The sequence below is a fragment of the Rhipicephalus sanguineus genome, chromosome 2 (assembly GCF_013339695.2).
Source record: "Rhipicephalus sanguineus isolate Rsan-2018 chromosome 2, BIME_Rsan_1.4, whole genome shotgun sequence".
In the NCBI taxonomy this organism is placed as follows: domain Eukaryota; kingdom Metazoa; phylum Arthropoda; class Arachnida; order Ixodida; family Ixodidae; genus Rhipicephalus; species Rhipicephalus sanguineus.
In genome coordinates, this window is record NC_051177.1 from 198198566 (window position 1) to 198217921 (window position 19356).

General features: G+C 43.9%; 1 protein-coding gene across 1 annotated transcript in view; it reads right to left on the reverse strand.

The window, feature by feature from the left end:
- Positions 1–1957: 1957 nt before the first annotated feature.
- The window catches only part of LOC119383986 (mRNA turnover protein 4 homolog), a 34825-nt gene continuing 17426 nt past the window's right edge, over positions 1958–19356 (reverse strand). The window contains exon 4 of the mRNA XM_037652270.2: positions 1958–2132. Within this exon, the coding sequence (XP_037508198.1) occupies positions 1979–2132 (154 nt within the window). The 3' untranslated portion in view covers positions 1958–1978. The remainder of the gene's footprint in view (positions 2133–19356) is intronic.

A 19356-nucleotide genomic window follows, 5' to 3' on the forward strand; every position in this document is an offset into this window, starting at 1 on the left:
TATTTTCTATTAAAGGAACACACCATCTAATACTTACCTAGTGATGTTGCGCCTCAGATATATGTAATATTTACTTTTTGATCGACAACGTTCACAAGTATGAACAACCGTACCAGTTCAAGCTGTGTGGGCGGTAAGCAAGTGGTTCAACTTTGGCCGGGTGGCTGAATCGGGTGACGGACAGACAGACAAACAGACAGACAGAGAGACCAAAATTTCTGCGTTTAAGTTCCCCAAGAAAGACTATCGTCTTTAAAAACAGCCATTACACCACTGCAATAAAGAAAATACCGTAAAAGCTTGTCAATTTGAACTCGAAGGGGACCATAAAATTGTTTGAATTAAGCGGAGTTCGAATTAGCACGCGGGTGCTAGAATGAATGGACATCGTGCCACAGTGCGCGGGCAGCACCCAAAGAAGCCACCTCTGGTCTCGATATAGCAAATTATGCGCTACTACACGTTTGTGGTAGGTAATTTCGTAAATTAAATTCATGGAGTTCTAGGAGTAGACAGAAATAATTGATCAGTCAGCAATACGCCAGAAATGAGCACCGGCATGCATTCATGTGAGCATTGAGCCTTAATGTCGAAACATATAAAGCTATTTATGCTCCAAAACACGTTTATTTACATGGCAGAGTTAACGCAATCAAAATTAAAAGCAATCAGCAATTTGCATTTGCTTGCGTTTCTTCTGTTGCGACTCTCTAAGCATTGTCTGCAGCTTGCCCAAGAGCTCCAGCGCAGCATCGGAATTCTCATCTGCTGAGAAATGCTGCTGTTTCGTTGTTTTGCATCTCTAGTGAATGTGGTTTGGTTTCGTTTTGCAACGCATTGTGATCACTCTGGGCCCACTTCTGTGAGATAAAAACCAGGGGCTCTCAGTTCAAATTAAATGTTGTGGATACCAACGCGTTCGAATTATTGGGAGTTTTGCCCCTTAGAAATACACAGGGCTGTGCTGGGACCAGGGCGTCAGTTTGAATTTACTATAAGTTCGAATTAATTAGCTTTTACTGTAATAACAATAAAGGACAGTGGCTCTAAAGGTTCCTGGCCTTGAGGAACCCCAGAAGATTTCCAGAGGGGATAAGGGACCCTCTCCCCCCGATGTAAAGGGAGAGCGCTTCCGATTCTGTCTTTATTCAAAGTAGCACTGCTATTGTGCATGCATGTGGCCTTTGTTATTTATGGTTCTGGTGTGTTATTTTTAATCTCAGTGAAGAACTCGTGACAACACATAGACAAGCTGTTTTTTTTCCCACGTTGTACAGCTGAGCATGCCCATACGGCTTCTGTTTTATGCGCCATAGCACATAAACAGCGTCTTTGTGCAAACGAAGTGTCAAATGCTGTGGAGGTGCTCGCACCGCCCGCAATATCATTACTGCCTCATGGCGCTTGCACATCGTGTGGGCCGGCTTCACCGTGGCACAGTTAGCATTGTCGCTGCCTAGAGAGAGTTGACACTGTGCCACCTGGCGGTGAGGTTTCGTGGAGTCACGAAGAGCACAGCTCTAGCTCTTTGAAGATTGACATTGTTTTTCAACAGTCGTCTCTTTTGAGGCCCGTGGGGATGGATCAGCGGCTCATTCCCGCGGACTCCCGTGGAGAGTCGAACGAAATTCCACGACAGCACATTTTTTTTTTACGTACCATCAATTCCTTGTAGCAGGATTTTACTGGCTCGCCTCTGCCTCGTTCCATGAAATACTTTAAAGACTTTGGCAATTACCCTTAGCAAAACTCTTCCACGACTGCCCTTCACTCTCCCCGTTTTTCATAATAAGCCACGCAGCAACTACTTGCAGAAGTGAACACAGTCCAGCATTTATGCTTAATTGCTGCAACCCTTGGCTTCATCAACTGCTGCCTCCTTTAAAGCTTACACATTCCTCCCTGTTTCTCAGCAGCACTTTCACAGGTCGCATTGAAATGGGTCCACCCTGTTGAAACAAGCAAACTGCCATGACACTCACTGCAACACTTTCTCCTTGGGGGCATTGGTGAAGAAGAGGCCACACTGGCCACGTAGCCGCTCGCTCACTTTGTGCAGGTTCTCACGGTGGTCCTCGTCGATGAACCGACCCAGCGCCACGCTCATCACCTTGTTTTTGCCAAAGTAGAACCTGCAGACATCCCACCACCATCACTCATTCAACAACAATTAGGGGTAAAGCGAGACACTTAATTGTGCTTTTCCAAAGTCACCCATTACACACGATATTTTTACATTTTTTAATTCCATGTAATCTGCTGTCATGTTCAAATGAATTTCCCTTTTTTTCATTACCCTGCCTGTTACTCCACTGGGTGTTCCTTTTTTTATTATACATGGAACCTTTAGGAACCACCTGACACACATAACAAAATTCTAAACCTTTGAACTACACTGTCAAAGTAGGCTGCTCAAACAGGTGGACATGTTCAGTAAATCGAAATGCTTTCTTTACTGCTAATAAAATTTTCTTAATTAATTGCTTAACTTATTACTTTAGAGCATACACTGCAATATAGAAAGTATGGCTGCTAAGTTTCTAAGGCATATATATCAGCTTGGAACAAATTCACAAAATGGCAGAGGATTTGAGATACAGTGCATCATCAAGTGCAGGGCAGAAATCCTTTGCATTTCTATTTATTTGTCTAAGGGAAAACACTATTTTATGCATGGAAACACAAAAACTGGAATGACTTCATGTTTGGCTGTGCACATTTAGGCTGAAGATCTTGAAATCGGTGTTTTAAGAGCAATCCAGCTCAAGTTAATTTCTGAAGGAGCCTTTTCAGTGGAAAGGCACACAACGATGGCAGCTGCGAATGAATGCTTTTCTATCATCCACAGTACAGTTACTTGCACTGAATTTTTTAAAATTAAGATGACTAAAGAGTAAAATTGTATTATATGCCATGGTCGATATCTAAAAATTACGTGAAGCCTTTAAAAACCGATTAATAAATGAAAATACGTCAGTGCAGCAGCTCAGTTCGTTTTTTGAAGCCCTACGTGAAATGCCAAAGTCCACTTTCTTTTTTTGCAATTTAATCTCTGCTGAAGTATCACCTACCCGAGTTTGCTATCCCTTATCTATGCCAACGTCTGCTTATCTCTTAAAACACTCCAGCCGCTTTGGCAGCACAGGCATTTGTGAAACACGGTGCGACAGGTGTCGACAGCTACAACGAATGCAGAGATGGGAGCACCACTTTCCATCACTTTCCTCCTCATGCCACGTTTTACGAAACAAGAATGCCATCACCCAACTCCAGTCTACGGAGAAACCAGTTTCTTAAGAGAAAATGAAATGATAAGCAGAGGTTTGTTATCGAGACAGGAAGTATTAAGATAGTTACTTTTTTTAGTGTTTCTAAAGAAAGAAACTTGTATTTTTTTATATATTGAACTCAAACCAATAGTATAGATATTAGAGAGGATGTTCTCACGATCATGAAATCGGCCAACGGCTGCGTCCTTCCCTTCGTCTAGGTAATCGTTCCTGTCAACTACATAGTTTGCCGAGAGGACAGCGAGCAACTTCCTAGCTGCGTTTGAAACAAAAATTTCAATTCCCTACTGTGTGCAGGGCAATATTACTTGGCTCACGTCTTCACAGGAGCCTCAACTCCCAATCGGCAGAGTTTGCTGGCTATGCTTAAAGTGTCGCACGGCTCCCTTTAAATATTGTTGCTTGTCTTATGTGTATTTTGTGTTCCACTGCAGCTAGCATTTATTCTGCCCACCCCCCAGCGTCCTTTTCACGTTTGCCCTCTCCTCTTCTTCTGTTTTGGTTTGGGAAGAGTGTACGAAGCACACACACATGCGGCACTAAGGTAGGCAGGCAGCTGCTGCCTTGAAGAAGACAAGACCGCTTGTCGAAACGGCCCCAGTGACACCCCATGCTCAAGGATTTTTCATGCGCTGTACACCTATCAAATCGTGTGAACAAGCATTCTGCTGCAAAATAGGCATAACAAAATATTATTTAATGTTTTTATTTTGAAGCCAAAGAAATTTTCGCAATATTTGAATCCAAAGAAACATGTTCGCTGGACATTCTTCCTGAACATTCTTAAAATTACGATTTTTGAAACCGCCTATAAATTTCTGCTATTCCTGTACATGACTAAAATTTTTAAAAAGAACACAGACAAGCGGGAGTGTAGGGACGGACGCATCGAAGAGCCATGCCTCATGCGAAACAATTAAGAGAGGCCATGCTTCTGAAATATGCTTTTTATTTCTGAGCAGATTTTTATGAAGCTTCTACAGCTTATGCACTTTTCTAATACATTATGTAGTTTGTAAAATATTAAACGTTCTTTGCACTCCTAACAGCAAGTATTTGTCTTTAATAAAAACATATTGCTTGTGTTTGTGCATAAGCAATCCTTTTGATAGCCTGCTGTTGTACGCGCATCTAGTATGGCTACGGTAAATCTGTTTGACACCCATTGCAGTGTTTCTGTATAATGTTCATAACTATCTTTTGTATGCCTTAGTTCCCTGCTGATGCAACGCGTACGGATTTCTGCAGCCTGCCAGGCTCTGCTGCTGAAGCCACTAATAGCTTTAGCAGGCCTGACAACATGTACTGTTTTATTTAAAGAAATATAAAGTATCATTATTATTATTAAGCAAATCAACAAGCATATCACAATAATCTGGAATGAGCCATTCTTGCACAGCCAGAGTTACACATTCACTAGTTGAACAGCCACCACTCGGCCTACACACTGGAGAAGGACATCTCCACAGACGGAAGCCTTGCGCTTACAAAAGCTGGATGGGATGGGTGCAATACACTCAGCTGAAAAGAGCACGACTTGGCCTAAAGCTTTTTATATTTTATTAGGCAGCATCGGGATAGCGGTAGGATGTGATCTGCACCAGGAAAGGCACCAATATCAACACACTGGCAAATCTTGAAGCCGGGTCGCAAATGGGAACCCAAGTTATGATGACTTCCTTGAGGCACAGTTGCTGTACGACCATAGATAACTTCTACACCTTACAAGAGCTCGTTGATATCTTAAATTTTTTTCCTTAAATTTTATTACTTCCTCAATGGTCCCATCAGGGACTTCACATGAAAGGTGGCCAAAGATAATATGACAGAACTGATGGACATTATGTCCATGATGTTGATAAGTTTGCTACCAGGAGAGCAGTACTGAGGCATTGGAAGTGCCAAATGAACTCTACGTAATTCACAAGGCCATTCCCCTCGCAGGCACAGCGTAGAGAAAGACTGCAGAAATATGGTATGGCAGGCAGATGGCAAGATCACGGTAACTTAGGAGTGCTGTTTTTGGGCAAGACAAACTCGACAAGATCACCGCGTTCAAATTACTTTAATTGGAATGACTGGCATGATGGCCTAGGTGTTCTTTCAAAACCGCGGATGTCTACGGCACCTTGATAGGAATTAGAGAACACATGCCAGTGGCATTCCTAATGCATCATGTAAAGAAAGGATGGGTGCAGACTTACCAACGTTGTATGTGTGTCACCCTCCAATAACATTACAAAAACATGGTGACATTTGTGAGCACAAGGCTCAGACTCGAAGATTATAATGACACAATGGATAGTGTCAACAAGTACGGTCAGATGCTAGCCACTACCCTGTTACCAGAAAGTGGCTGAAGATATAGCATTTCCTGCCACTTGCTCGATGAAGCTACATTAAACTCATCTGTCTTGTATTGAAAAGATGGAAGGAAGATGAGCCACCTTGACTACTCCTTATCGAACCACTCCTCAACAGGTATGTCGATCCCTCTCGAAAGGTGAAGTGTGATGATGTGCTTGATCCCATGTGAATGAAGGAGTGATATTTTCCAAGTTACAATCCCCCCCCCCAGCCAAAACAATGGAGCCCAAACCCAGAAATGCTCTTTCTAAAAGACAGGGCATGCAAACATGGACACAACAAAGAAGTCAAGACACCACAAACGCTGACTAACACGACTAAGCAACAGGCACACAACGGTAGAGAAGAAGAGAGGCACAAACTTTTCGTATAGATGATAATAGATAATAGATAGAATAGATGATATATGATATAATATATATATAGATAGATAGAGAGAAAATAAGATAGATAGATAGTAGATCGTAGATAGATAGATAGATATAGGATAGATAGATAGATGATAGATGATAGTGATTATAGATGATTAGATAGATAGATTGCTAGATAATAATATAGATTAGATAGATAGATATTAATAGATAGAGGATAGATAGATAGATAGATAGATAGTAGATAGATTTATATATAATAGATAGATATATAGATAGATAAAGATAGATAGGATAGATAGATAGATAGTAATAGTAATAATAGATAGATAGATGATAGTGATGATAGATAGATAGATAGATAGATAGATAGATAGATAGATAGATAGATAGATAGATAGATAGATAGATAGATAGATAGATAGATAGATAGATAGATAGATAGATAGATAGATAGATAGATAGATAGATAGATAGATAGATAGATAGATAGATAGATAGATAGATAGATAGATAGATAGATAGATAGATAGATAGATAGATAGATAGATAGATAGATAGATAGATAGATAGATAGATAGATAGATAGATAGATAGATAGATAGATAGATAGATAGATAGATAGATAGATAGATAGATAGATAGATAGATAGATAGATAGATAGATAGATAGATAGATAGATAGATAGATAGATAGATAGATAGATAGATAGATAGATAGATAGATAGATAGATAGATAGATAGATAGATAGATAGATAGATAGATAGATAGATAGATAGACAGACAGACAGACAGATAGATACGCTCACAGTGCCTTTGGTTCTCCAAGAAATACTTCACATTTAAAACAGAGATCTGTTTTTCTGAGCTCCGATAACCAAGCCTGGAAAGAGTTTTTGGTCTATCAGCCCTACTGCCAGGTACGGTTGTGCACACTTGTAGGCTTCTCGCAAGATAAGTATTACGATACGCTACTCATGAGCCTCCACCAAACACAAATATGGTTGCACATTACAGCACCTGAACGCAACGGAATGCAGGCTAGAATGTCTTTGTACTGGGTAACTCGCATCACTCCCAGTATTTCTTTACAGCAACCTGGAACCCTCTACATTTACCCAGCTGCCACTTTCCTCCAAGTCTCGGCTCAGTGTGAACCCTCGGCAGTCATGCCTGGTGCTTCGGATCAATCCTGGCACACTTACTGTTTCAGCACAACTGGCACAGCACTATGAACCCTGAATGACACTGAGCACCAAAATTCAAGAAATGGGAAACACATCCTCTAGTTTTCCAAACTATATTTAAACTGGCCTGCTGTCATTGCCTTCTGATGGGCCACGCTGCAATCATGCTGTGAAACTTTCATGTACATGTAATGGTTTCCTGACGGCATCCACAACATAGTGTGGATGCTGAATTTCCCATTAGTAACATGTTGCTTTGACCTATTCCTACAGTATTCATGCAATGCCTTTATTTTCACGGAATTTCAAGGATCCTTAAAACTTTTTTTAATGCCAATAGGTATCCTTGGCTCTTTTGTCCATTTTTGTGCTTCGTGATGGGCAGTCTGACTTAATGCCAATTCAAGGGAGTCTTTACGGACGGTAGATGGCATGATCAACGAACAAGCGGCTGGGCATCTTAAATGATGAACAGCAAGCTAGACGTGAGATTAAGGATAAAACATAGTCTCTCCGCAAACCACCGAGTTCTAGATCTGTCATTTTCAATAAATATCTGGTGTTTTCGTGGAGCATCTGACAAATGGCAATGAGTGATGATGTAGATGTCCTGGCTCTGCTGTAGACATGCCATTGTAACGTCTGTTAAGCGTAGCAGGGTTGAGACTGCAAACAGGCCTGCCAAAACTTGTCGACGTGTGAGAGCTTCTGATGGTTTCCATGCTGTTGGAGAACTCTCCAGTAAAACAACCCTGCCTACTCCTGCCACACTACTTCTAAATAATTATGTCCATGTCTTACACGAGTTTTGCAGAGGTAGCCTCTTTGATATAGCAAGTGTCCCCGATTAATATTTCAGGCAGGAAAAGATAAACTGTGTGTGTAATATATCTTTCAAATAGAAATAGTATTACGCGCTATAATTTTCTGCAATAAAAAATAAAGACAATTGATGAACTTCGTACACTCTCCTACAAAATAATTCAAGCGTTAAAGAGTGACAACTCTGATCCACTCACTCCTGAATTGGCCTGACATGTGAGGCTTAAGATTCACATCGTGAGGTGACAGCAGTACAAAGTTAAACAAATATCCGAGAAAGGAGACACACAAGGACAAATTCCTTACGAGGCCAAGCCTACGAGCCCAATATGCCACATAACTGATGGCGCTTTTCACTGGGGGATCTGGAGCAGCCGCCAAAATCCTGCAGCGAGCACTCGGGTTGCCAGGTTTGGCTACTTTTTTATACGGATGGTGGCAGAAAAAATGTCTTGGCTACTTGGCTACTTTCTTGTTCCCTTGATTCGAACCAAATTATCAATATCTTATGATGTTGCAGCCGCTGGCGTTCGAGTATGCGGTGTCAAAACATGGCAGCCGATAAGCGTTTCCTGCTCCCTAAAGTGAATTTAGCGCTTCAATTACACAAAAGAACAGACTTTGATACTTTAAAAGAACTGGGCACTGGGCGAGTGCATCTTTTAGATACGTGGCTAGGAACCAATGCATCTTTTAATTACGTGGCTAGGACTTGGAGGAACACTGTTGCATGAGGCTTGATTTTGCAGACCACCTATTGCTGAGCGTGAACTTAAACCATAATTGGAAGATGACAATCGAAAACGCTCCGCAGCCAGGATGCTTTGCACTCATCGACAGTAGAAATTGGATATCCGACGAAATGTCTGTGTTCTTTTTTTTTTATTAAGTACGGACTGCGACTCGGGAAGACTGACTGCTCGACCTTCGTCATAACTATTGCGAAAGTGACAATTTATGCTTCAATTCCAAAAACTGATTTTGAGCACACTCATACAGTACTCATTTTTATTGTTGCCTTAAGGCTAGGTCTTCTAGTGCCTTTAAGAAAAGTCATGCAATACACGTGAACAGAGTATCATTTCTTCCAATAACTGAATAAACTTTGTCATTCTGCACGAGATGATTGCTACATTCAACAATTTATGCATCAATCTCAGCAATTATGATTTCGAAGGTTTCTTGCTGTACTTATTTACTATTCCACCAAAAGGCATTTAGTCATTTAAACAAGAACATCGCAGTTGCTTTCACATATGTGCGGCTACGTTTTGGCTATTTTTCAACATGGCAACCCTAACTGCACCACATCAAATCTGCCAGTGAAACACAGGAACTGTAAGATCACACTGGAAGTTCTTTATGCCCATGTGATGTAATCCTGTTCCGGAAACTATTCCTGCTTCCGCTCTGTACGTTTCCAAGGCAACCATGGTCGCTGCTGCAAAGTGCGACCAAGTTTGCTTGCACAATGACGGAAGTGACTTATGCCACTTGTTCCACCCGAATCCGCGACTTGGCAGCAGAGCACATGAGAGCAATCCAGTGCGAGGCAAGTTGCTCTGAAACCCTCAGTGGGACACGCAAACCTGCTCCAGATCGACCAATGAAAATTGGATTCGCTGCCGTGGGAAAAGAAGCCTAGCTCTGGAGTGACCAGTAAAGAACGCCTCAAGATTTATAATTAGTGGTCTGCCATGCTTTCATTAGTGTGGCACACAATGCCGTTTTTATATTTCCATAACAATTGTGGTGAGATGAAAAAAAGTTGCATGTTTTCCCATCACGCCTGGTGTTCTGGAAAGGAGCCCTGCCTACGAGTTGCTCTGCTTGTCTCTCCACAAATGGAAAGGTTTCATTAAGTACACATCACTGATATGTTCCCATTTGGTACGATTTTCTCGTGCGAATGTTCATGACTAGGAATAGAAAAAATGGCTTTGTACAGGCTTTCTTTTCACCTGTTAATACCATCCTGGAAAACAAGATTATTTGGCACCAACATTTCTCTTTTATTGGCAAACTATAATCAGCTTTACAGCAGCAAAATGTCGTGTGCAACAGAGAAGTTGTGAAGTGCGCACAATCGAGAGCAATGGCCACCCACAGCAGCAGCTTTCCCACAGGGTACGCCCAACTGTGTCACGAGAAAACGTTGTCACGTGCTCTTCCTGCGCTAGCAAATCATAGCTACACATCGCACTGACATCTATCACTGCCAAGCTGATTTCGATAAGTGCAATTTCTACAGCACAAGTGTAGCAGTGTGGTTGGAAGCATACCACACACTAATAACTGGCGAAAGCAGAATTCCACCAGCCTTTCCTTTCACCTCATTCAGTGTGAATGATTTTAGTGTGCATTGCTTGTAGGAATGAAAGCAGCCCATAAACGTTGCTAATGACAGGACAAAGGCTTTGCGAGTGTGAAAATTGTAGGGGGGGGGGGGAATACGGTTCCTTTCTATACAATTGCTTTCTATACATTGCTATACAACACCTGCAATGCAATATCTATGTTGCAACAAACAATTCAGTTGAAAATGCACTGTAAGTGCCACAAAAAGTAATTTTATCAGTGTGAATGGCAAGACAGGACCATAGAATCATGCAAACAAAGCTCACGTCGGTACCACTTGTCTTTTCTACTGCAGCACACCACCATCTTGATACAATAGAGAAATCCTAAGCTTTGCCTTCCCATGGTCGCCTTAGCCCAAATATAAGCCAAGCACGGTAGCTAGTACACTGCCAGCGGAACTCTTGCCAGACTGTTCCGAAAACACTGGTGATCCTGCTGCTTGTGATTGTAAATCAAGCTGCAAAACCTACATTCATTAAAACAAAAGTTGAAAAGCCAACACAAGAATGGAAGCTGAAACACAATTATCCTCTGCATTTTACAGCAAGAAAAAGGGTGTGGTTACCGAAAGGTTCCAAACTAGCTGGTGATTCGACAGCATGAATGATTATATCGCATAAGGCCAGACAAGTCGTCAATGCATCATACTGTGCAACTTCGTACCGCATAGGTGCCTGACCGCGCACTGGCAACCGTACGTGTGTGATTTGGCCTGGAGTCGTCGAGTTGACACAAGCATACCATTCTACTTCGGAGGCATTGGCCTCGATGACATACAGTGGCGCCATCAGCTGGAATCTCTCTGTGACATAAAAAGCGACATCACGTTACACTCGCTGCGACATTTTCAACGTTCCCAGTGGTTCAGCTCGTTCAGCTTGCCATTTTCATGACAATTATCGCGGGATGATGACTTATTTGTCACCTGTTTGCACTGCTTGCTCTACTCTAGTTATGATCCCCATGTTGTTTCTTTTTCAGTGATTGTGCAGGTCTCCACCATCAACCAAATAATCGAACAGCAGTTTAGCATATCACAATTACTAACCAAAGGAGGGGCAGGCTGACCACCTTTGAATATGCAGCATAAAGGAACAGCACAAAGAGAAAACCACTTTTGCCGCTCCTGTGCGGCAAGCGGCTGGGATTAGCCTTGCTACCCATGAGGTTGAGGTCATAATCATGGTGTAAGAATATTTGAGGTGATGACACTATGGCTGGCACTGGGTCCAGATTCTGTTCGCCACCTAGGCTGTTTCCGTTTGCCGGCGCCAGGTGGCGCTAACAGACAGGGGCTCACAAAATAAGGTCATTCTGCCTTAAGAGGCAGAGAGATGGACCGTGAATTTATATTTTTTGGTATAATAACATAGGTTTAATCAATGTAGATAAGGCATTAGGACAACATGAAATAAGGAAGCTTTTTTTCTTCTTTCTCTTTTTTTTTCGCCTTCGAGCCTGGTGGCAGACATGTCACCGCCCCGTTATAAAGGGGACGCTCATAGCATCCATCCATCCATCCATCACTGAGGAAGGGCTCTGATCCGCGCTGCATAGGTTATTGCTGCGGAGCCTTGCTCGCTTACAGCGCTCGATACACATATGTATGTCGATATCATTAAATTAATACACCGGGCTTCTGCAGAAACGAAACTTATTAACTGTATGTGCGGCTTATTTCTCATCAGCGTGTTTGTTATAAAAATGCTCCCACAGCAAGCAAATGTTGGTCGCATTTTCTAGTTGACTAGCAAATCACAGCATACACACACAAAAAAATCTGTATCAAAACACCATGAACCAATGCATCTCGAAACTGGAGCTCTTTCTTAATAAGAAACTTTAATCGACACACGACCGCTGGCACTCTTAGGCTTAGCATTTCGCAAATAGCTCCATTTTTGCCTCAGGCAATGTCGGCTGTACTGTGCGCCATTGCAACAAGCCAGTGAACTTCAGGTGAAATGAGTGTATATATCATAGTGTATATGAATCAAAGAGGGGAGCAAGTGAACTAAGAATTGTCCGCCGTTGGACAATGTGCTTAGCTTGCCTGACTGGGTGCAAAGTGTCGCCGGTCGGTGACAAAGAGACGCAAGAGGCATCCTAAGACACGAAAAGCCTACCTGTTAATATCGAGTCTGGCTTACTAATGGTAACCACATGAATATACCGAGCGTAAAAAAAAATGCGGCTGCATCACACAAGTCGCATTGACAATGACTTCTGTTCACTGGCTATTAGAACATTTAATATTTCTTGCTCCTAATAAGCATAGATGACGCAGCTGGAAAAATGGCATCTGATAAAACAAGGAATTACCTATTTGGCTTGATAACTAAGTACGTCGGTAGTGCATGGGCCGCTCACACTGTCAGTGTTGTGATGCGAAGCATATCCTTTCCTTCACGTGGACGAGGCCCGTCGCTGCTCAAGTCAGAGTGCAGTCTCTTGCATAGAGCACCTGTTGATTCGGCATGAGCATGTCCTGGTCTTGCTGCGTCTACGCGCAATAAATTTGGCCTACTTTCAACGGTGGGGTGAGGCTCTTCAGAAGCATTTGATGTTTCTGGCTCTCCTCGGTTCGGAGAAGTTGGACGTCTGCCGTTTTCACAGAAGTTTCTAGTTTTTTGCTGCACGGTCGGGTATTGTGGACAGACCTGGAAAATCCTAGGCACAGCATACGAAGACATCACAGGCTTCTTCTGGGTGTCTAGCAGGACGTTTCCCTTGTATTCTGCATGGTATGTTGTTGAGGTCGGTTCTTCTGAGAAATGCTTCGCACACACGTGGTCAGTAGGCTGCAAAACTCTATCTGCTCTCAGAATCACCCATCGCCATTTATCTAAACCTTCTTGTTTATGCGAAGCCTTGAAAATCGACGCACACTCTGTAAAGTCTTATAACTCTATCTACTATGGCCAATAAACTAACAGAAAATGACTTCATTGTGACTTCATTCTAATGGGTACTCGGCATCATATGCAGCGTCAATGCATAGGCTGAGTGAATCCCAGAAGACGAATAAGCAAAACAAATATACTCATAGGACTAACTTGCACAGCCTAATGTGTTTCTAAATCACAGAAAAGCCTGCACACTCAATTATTGGGAAGATCTGCCATTGTGTGCAAAGCTCAGAATGTGCGCCACGTGGGCCCTTAAGGGGGGACATGGCTTGTGGAGACCAAAAAATCATCAAAGAAAAAAGTGTTTTTTAAATTATATTATTGACATCTACAGCTATTATTTCACATGTAAAGCCTAAGAGAAGTCTTATAAGATCAGTATTTCATCTGCAGTTTAAATCTGTGCAACAAGTACGAGCTGAACGTTAAATGTTTTTGGGTCATTTATTTAGCTTGTCGGAGTGATATCTCATGATCTAGAACAGCTAGAGCTGTAATTACTTTTTTTTAACATAAAGCCCAAGCTGTGTATCACAAAGTGCTGAGAGCAGAATTCTAATTTTCTACTCATAGATTTTTTAAAATTGATTTTGTTTTTTCTTTATGGTAGTCATGGTACAAACATTGAATTTTGATCATCTGCAGAATGGCTAGTTATGATTTGATCCGAAAACTGTTTGCAGCGTTGCACTTATTGCATATAGTAGTATCTAGCTATCTGATAATATTCACTTTCTGCTGAACGGCTTTTCTCCTATTGTCTCCGGAAACAATAGAGAGGCAGCTTTGTGTATCTCGTAAACCAGTTTGCTTACAAGAAAAATTATTGTACATTTGAAATCAGCATGAAAAACCAAACAAGTCTTTTTAATTTCATCAGGTTTAGACATAAGATACAGAAAATATCTCCACACACCATGTCCCCCCTTAAGACCCCGTACCGTAGCACCATCTGTACTAGCGTGGCGAAAACTATGCGTGGCTCAAGGACATCTCCAAAAAATCTGCCCGCGCCCTCACTTTAAGGAGAGCGGCGAGTTTCAGCACCTAATTTTTTTTACACCTTGGTCATAATCAAGGGTCGAGAAGTACAGACCATATTGTGTATTTCTTAAAATCATCTAAGGGCTGAACACCAAGGTTCTATGTCACTGCTCTGAGAATGAGGTAATGTCTATTCCAGCCTGGCACAAATGAAGGTCGTAAATACCTATGCCTGGAAGTTCCACGTCTCACTCACCGAACATTTTAAGCTCCAACGCCATGCAAAAACATGTTCGCAGAAATGTGTGCTGTACACCCGATAATGAACGCTCGGCTGTTTTCCCATTTTCACCTTTATTATCCCAGCACCTCGCTGCCATGACGTGTTGGGATGACTCATTCACACTGGGCTCGCTCGAATATGTCTGGCATTGTGGCACCGAGCAGTATGCCATGCTGTAATAGCAACAGACAAAATGCCTTGGCATACCTGCCAAGTCTCCCGGATTACCCGGGAGACTCCCGGATTTTGAACGTTTCTCCCGGTTGTACGGGTCATAGGAAAATCTCCCGGAAATCCAGTTTTGACCCCGCGCGTCCAGTGCATTGTGCGCCCCATACGTCACGGTGACGCGAGGTGGGACGTTTAGCGTACAGATGTGCTACACGTAATTTAAAAATTGATCCTAAATGTGGTATAGGTTATATCAGCCGTTAATATTTCGTAGATGATGCGTTTGTGTACACAAAAATCTATCCCACAAGTTATCTCGCCTTCAAAATTTTGTGTCACTACTGCTTTAAGTGGAGAGCCCAGCACTTAAAAGGGTAGCCGTTATCGATGTCTGTCGAGATAGCGCGTTCGCCAGCGCTCGCGACCGTCCCCGTCTCAATGGCGCCCGTTATGGTCCCTTGCCCGACGAAATAACTGGTGAGCAAGCGACGACAGGCCTCGCACGCGGAGTGATGTTATCGCATGTGCCCTTCGCGCGACGGTGACGGCCGGGTCGTTTCATCTCTGCTTCAACCGCGTTCGTCCCTAGCGCTAGCGCGCATTTACTCGCACGTGAAACAGACGATGCGTAAGCGATGTTTTCGGTTTGGACTCTGTACAGATCAGCGGCGACCGCAAAATCCCGCTGACAGTGTCCATATAATTGCTATCGCAGTATCCCCCCCCCCCTTCCCCCCGCGGTCGGCATACTTCATAGCCCCCCCCCGTTGAGTAGATCTCCCGGATTCCGTTTCTCCAAACTTGGCAGGTATGCCTTGGGGAGGAATGCAAGTGCGCTGCATTGGCGGCGGCATAGGCAAGTCACGTGATGTCGTTTACGCCGTCCCAGTGGCAGCAGCACCAGTCTCTCCAGTGGTTGCCCTCGGGGACAATATGTGCTGTTCCTGTGCACTACTCGCACAGCCGGGAGTGATTGTCAACGTGCAGATATATGAGGCGCAGCTTGCTCAGCCAGTGACCTTGGCTTGGCCCATGCAGCAAAAACGTTGCACAGTCATATTAACTGTTGGCGTAAGGCCAGTGCTGTTGATGCGCACGTCTCTCTATGCAGTAAATGTTTGAGGTATGCATGCGATTGAGCACAATACAGCCCGTGTAACTACACATTGTGTATTGACAACCATGCCCACGCAATGTCGGTTTTAATGAGCACCCTGTATTATAAGTTTTTACGTGATGCCTGGAGACCACGGTGTAAGAATAAGTTAGGTGATGACTCTGCCGCCGGCGCCGCGTCCAGATTGTGTTCGCTGCCTTGGCTCTTTCCTTTGGCTGCGACACGTGGCGCTAACATACGGGGGCTCACTGGGGAAAGGCGCCAATCTGCGTGTAGTAGGTTATGGCTGCGCATCCTCGCTTGTTTATTACGTTCGATATACCTATGCACATAGATGTGAATAAATTAGTACACTGAGATTCTGCAGTAACGAAATTGATTTTTAATTGTATCGGAAGATTAATTCCCAACAGCGTTCTTGTCATATAAATGTTCTGACAGCAGCAAACGTTGGTCTGGAGAGCGGTGGCATTTTGACGCAACCGCATTAAAGAGCTCATTTCGCTGAAATTCCGGTGGCGGCGTCTTTGGTTCTGAGCAAAAAAGCAGCGTTGGCCGTGAGTGAGAATTCGAGGTAGCTGCTATAAGGATAGCAACTCGAAGGATAGCAGCTCGAGGGCATTTGCGGTTTGGCTTACCTTGAGGCAGTCTCCACCAAAGAGCGAAGGCACGCTAGCGATGAGGAAGGCGATAGTGTACGTGCGTGTGTGTGTATTGCGAGTGTGTGCTTGCACGCGTGTGTGAGCCTGTGTATGTGTGCGTGCACGTAAGGGTATGTGCGTGCGCGTGTGTGTGCATTTGAGTGCGTGCGTATGTGTGCACGTCTGTGTGCGTGTGCGTGCATGTGTGTATTGCATGTGTGCATGAGCGCGCGTGTCTGCGTGTGTGAGTGCGTGCGCGTGTGTAAGGGCATGTGCCTGCGCGTTTGTGTGCATTTGCGTGCATACGTGTGTGCGTCTGTGTGCATGTGCGTGTGTGCATTTGTGTGCGTGCGCGTGCATGTGTGTCTGTATTGCGTGCGCGCGCAGGGCATGTGCCTGCGTGTGTGTGCATTTACGTGCGTGTGTGCATGTCTGTATGCATGTGCGTTTGTGTGCGTGTGTCTGCTTGTGTGTATGTGCGTGTGTCTGTGCATTTGCGTGCGTGCGTATGTGTGCCTGTCTGTATGCATGTGCGTGTGTGCGTATTGCGCGTGAGTGCATGCGTGCGTGCGCGTGTGTATACGTGTGTGCATTTGTGTGTGCGCGTGTGTTTGTGTGTATGTGTGAGTGTCTGCGTGTGGATATCGCTGTTGCGCTCTAGTTGCTTAGCAAACTGAACGAAAAAAAAAAAAACTTCGTCAGACAAGTTTCAACCAATGTATCACGAAACTGACACGCGTTCTATTAAGAACTTCAATAGACACGCGACCCCTGCCAGTTTTGCGGTTAGCGTCTCGCATTTGCTGCATTTTGGCCTCTGGCAATGTCGGCTGCATGATATGGTATGAAGAACTTCATTGGGTCCTGAAGGTCAACCCCTGGCAAACTGATTATAATCACGTGAATACCGTGAACGTAAAAAAACGCAACTGCATCAGAGAAGTAGTATGTACAATGATTTCTGTTCACGGATTGTTCTACAACATTTAATGCTTCTTTGTCCTAATAGGCATAGATGAGGCCGCTCAAAAAGTGGCATCTGAACTTAAAACACAAAATTGCCTTTCCGGCTTGATGAAGACGTGAGTCGGTTAGCGCATAGGCCACTCACACTGTCAGTGTTGTGTTCAGAAGCCTCCTGTTCTTCACGTGGAGGAGGCTCGTCGCTGCTGAAGTCGAAACGCGGCCTCTTGCATTGCGTGCCCGTTGATTCAGCATCGCCATGCCGTGGAGTCGCTGTCTCTACGTGCAATAGATTTGGCGTACATTCAGCGGTCGGGTAAGGCACTTCTGAAGCAGTTGAACCTTTTCACCCCCGTTGCTTCCGAGAAGGCGGCAGCAGAGCCTGCCGTTTCGCGGAGGTTTCCTGGTTCTTTGCTGCGCGGTCAGGTATTTTGGGCAGCCGTCGAAAATGCTAGGCACAGCATCCGAAGAGAGCGTAGGTCTCTTTCGGGCGTGCAACAGGACGTTTCCCTTGTACTCTGCACGATATGTTGCAGAGATCGCTTCTTCCGGGAAATGCTTCGCGCACACATGTTCAGTATGCTCCAAAACTCTGTCTGCTCTCGGAATCGCCCGTCGCCACTTATCTAAGCGCTCTGGTTCACTCCCCGAGCATCGAAAAGCGACACACGCTTTGCACAAGTCCTATAACCCGACTTGCAATTCGGGACAAAACATTTTTTGCCCATTTCGAGGTGCAGCCAGCGACAAGACCGCTAAAGGGTACTCTGCATCATACACAGCGTCGAGGTATACGTGCACTCAATCACAATACACGAATTAGCAAAACAAATGCACTGACAGGGCTCACAGGCACAGGGCAACGCGTTTATAAATCACAAAATGTCATGCACACAAAGCTTTCAGGAAGATCTTTTTTTGCGCGCGAATTTCAGAATGAGCGTCGCGCGAACCCCTGAGACCCCTTACCGTAGCGCCATCTCAATGCGCGCCGCGAAAACTGCTCGTGGCTCAAGGTCACCAGCGAACACAATCTGCCTGCGCCCTCTCCTCAAGAGGAGCGGCGAGTGTCAGCACCTAACTCTTTCTTACACCATGCTGGAGAAGCAGCATACTTTAAGTAATAAAGGAGAGGACAGCATGCGCTTGCGATCACTGAGTGAATGGAGACCCTAAAGCTTGATGCAAGAACAAAATCCTTTGACATCTTGTTCACTTCCTCACTTTCAAGTGGAACTGCACAATTTTTCAGAAGCGAGGTTCTACTGTAATCACACCTTAACAGTGGAGGTTTACAATGCAGCTTTCCCAACTAACGAAGACAAGACGATGGAGACGAGATCAAAAGTGGAGTGGGTAAGGGATGTCTCCAAAGCCAGCAACACTTCTTCTTCAATGACTAACCACTGTATTCTGAAACCTACGGCAGCGTTTGGAATACGACCGAACAACTGTGGTTTGATTCACATCCAGTTAGTATGCCCACCTTTGTTCTTTAAGTTCCCTGCCAAAGTCGAAAGTTTTGCGCGATTCCCACGCACCATCACCTAAGAGTGCTGCAAGCTACAGACATCACAACAAAGTCCCGTTCGCAAGAACTTGCTGCACAAAGTGTCATAAACTTTCAAGGAGAATCACGATAACAGATATGTAGCGTCTCGGGTCACAAACACGAATATTAACAGTCACTATGAGGACGAATGAAAAGAAGGTCAACGCAAATTAAGTGCTTCACATATTTTTTCGTAACAGTGTTAGTGAATGACATCCTTCATTAACCCTTTGAGGGTCGAATTTTTACGCGAAATCCAGTCCAAAAATGTGTAATTTTTTTATTGCTGAAATAAATTCTTCAGACGATTCTCTTTCAGAAAATAATTTTCTAAAA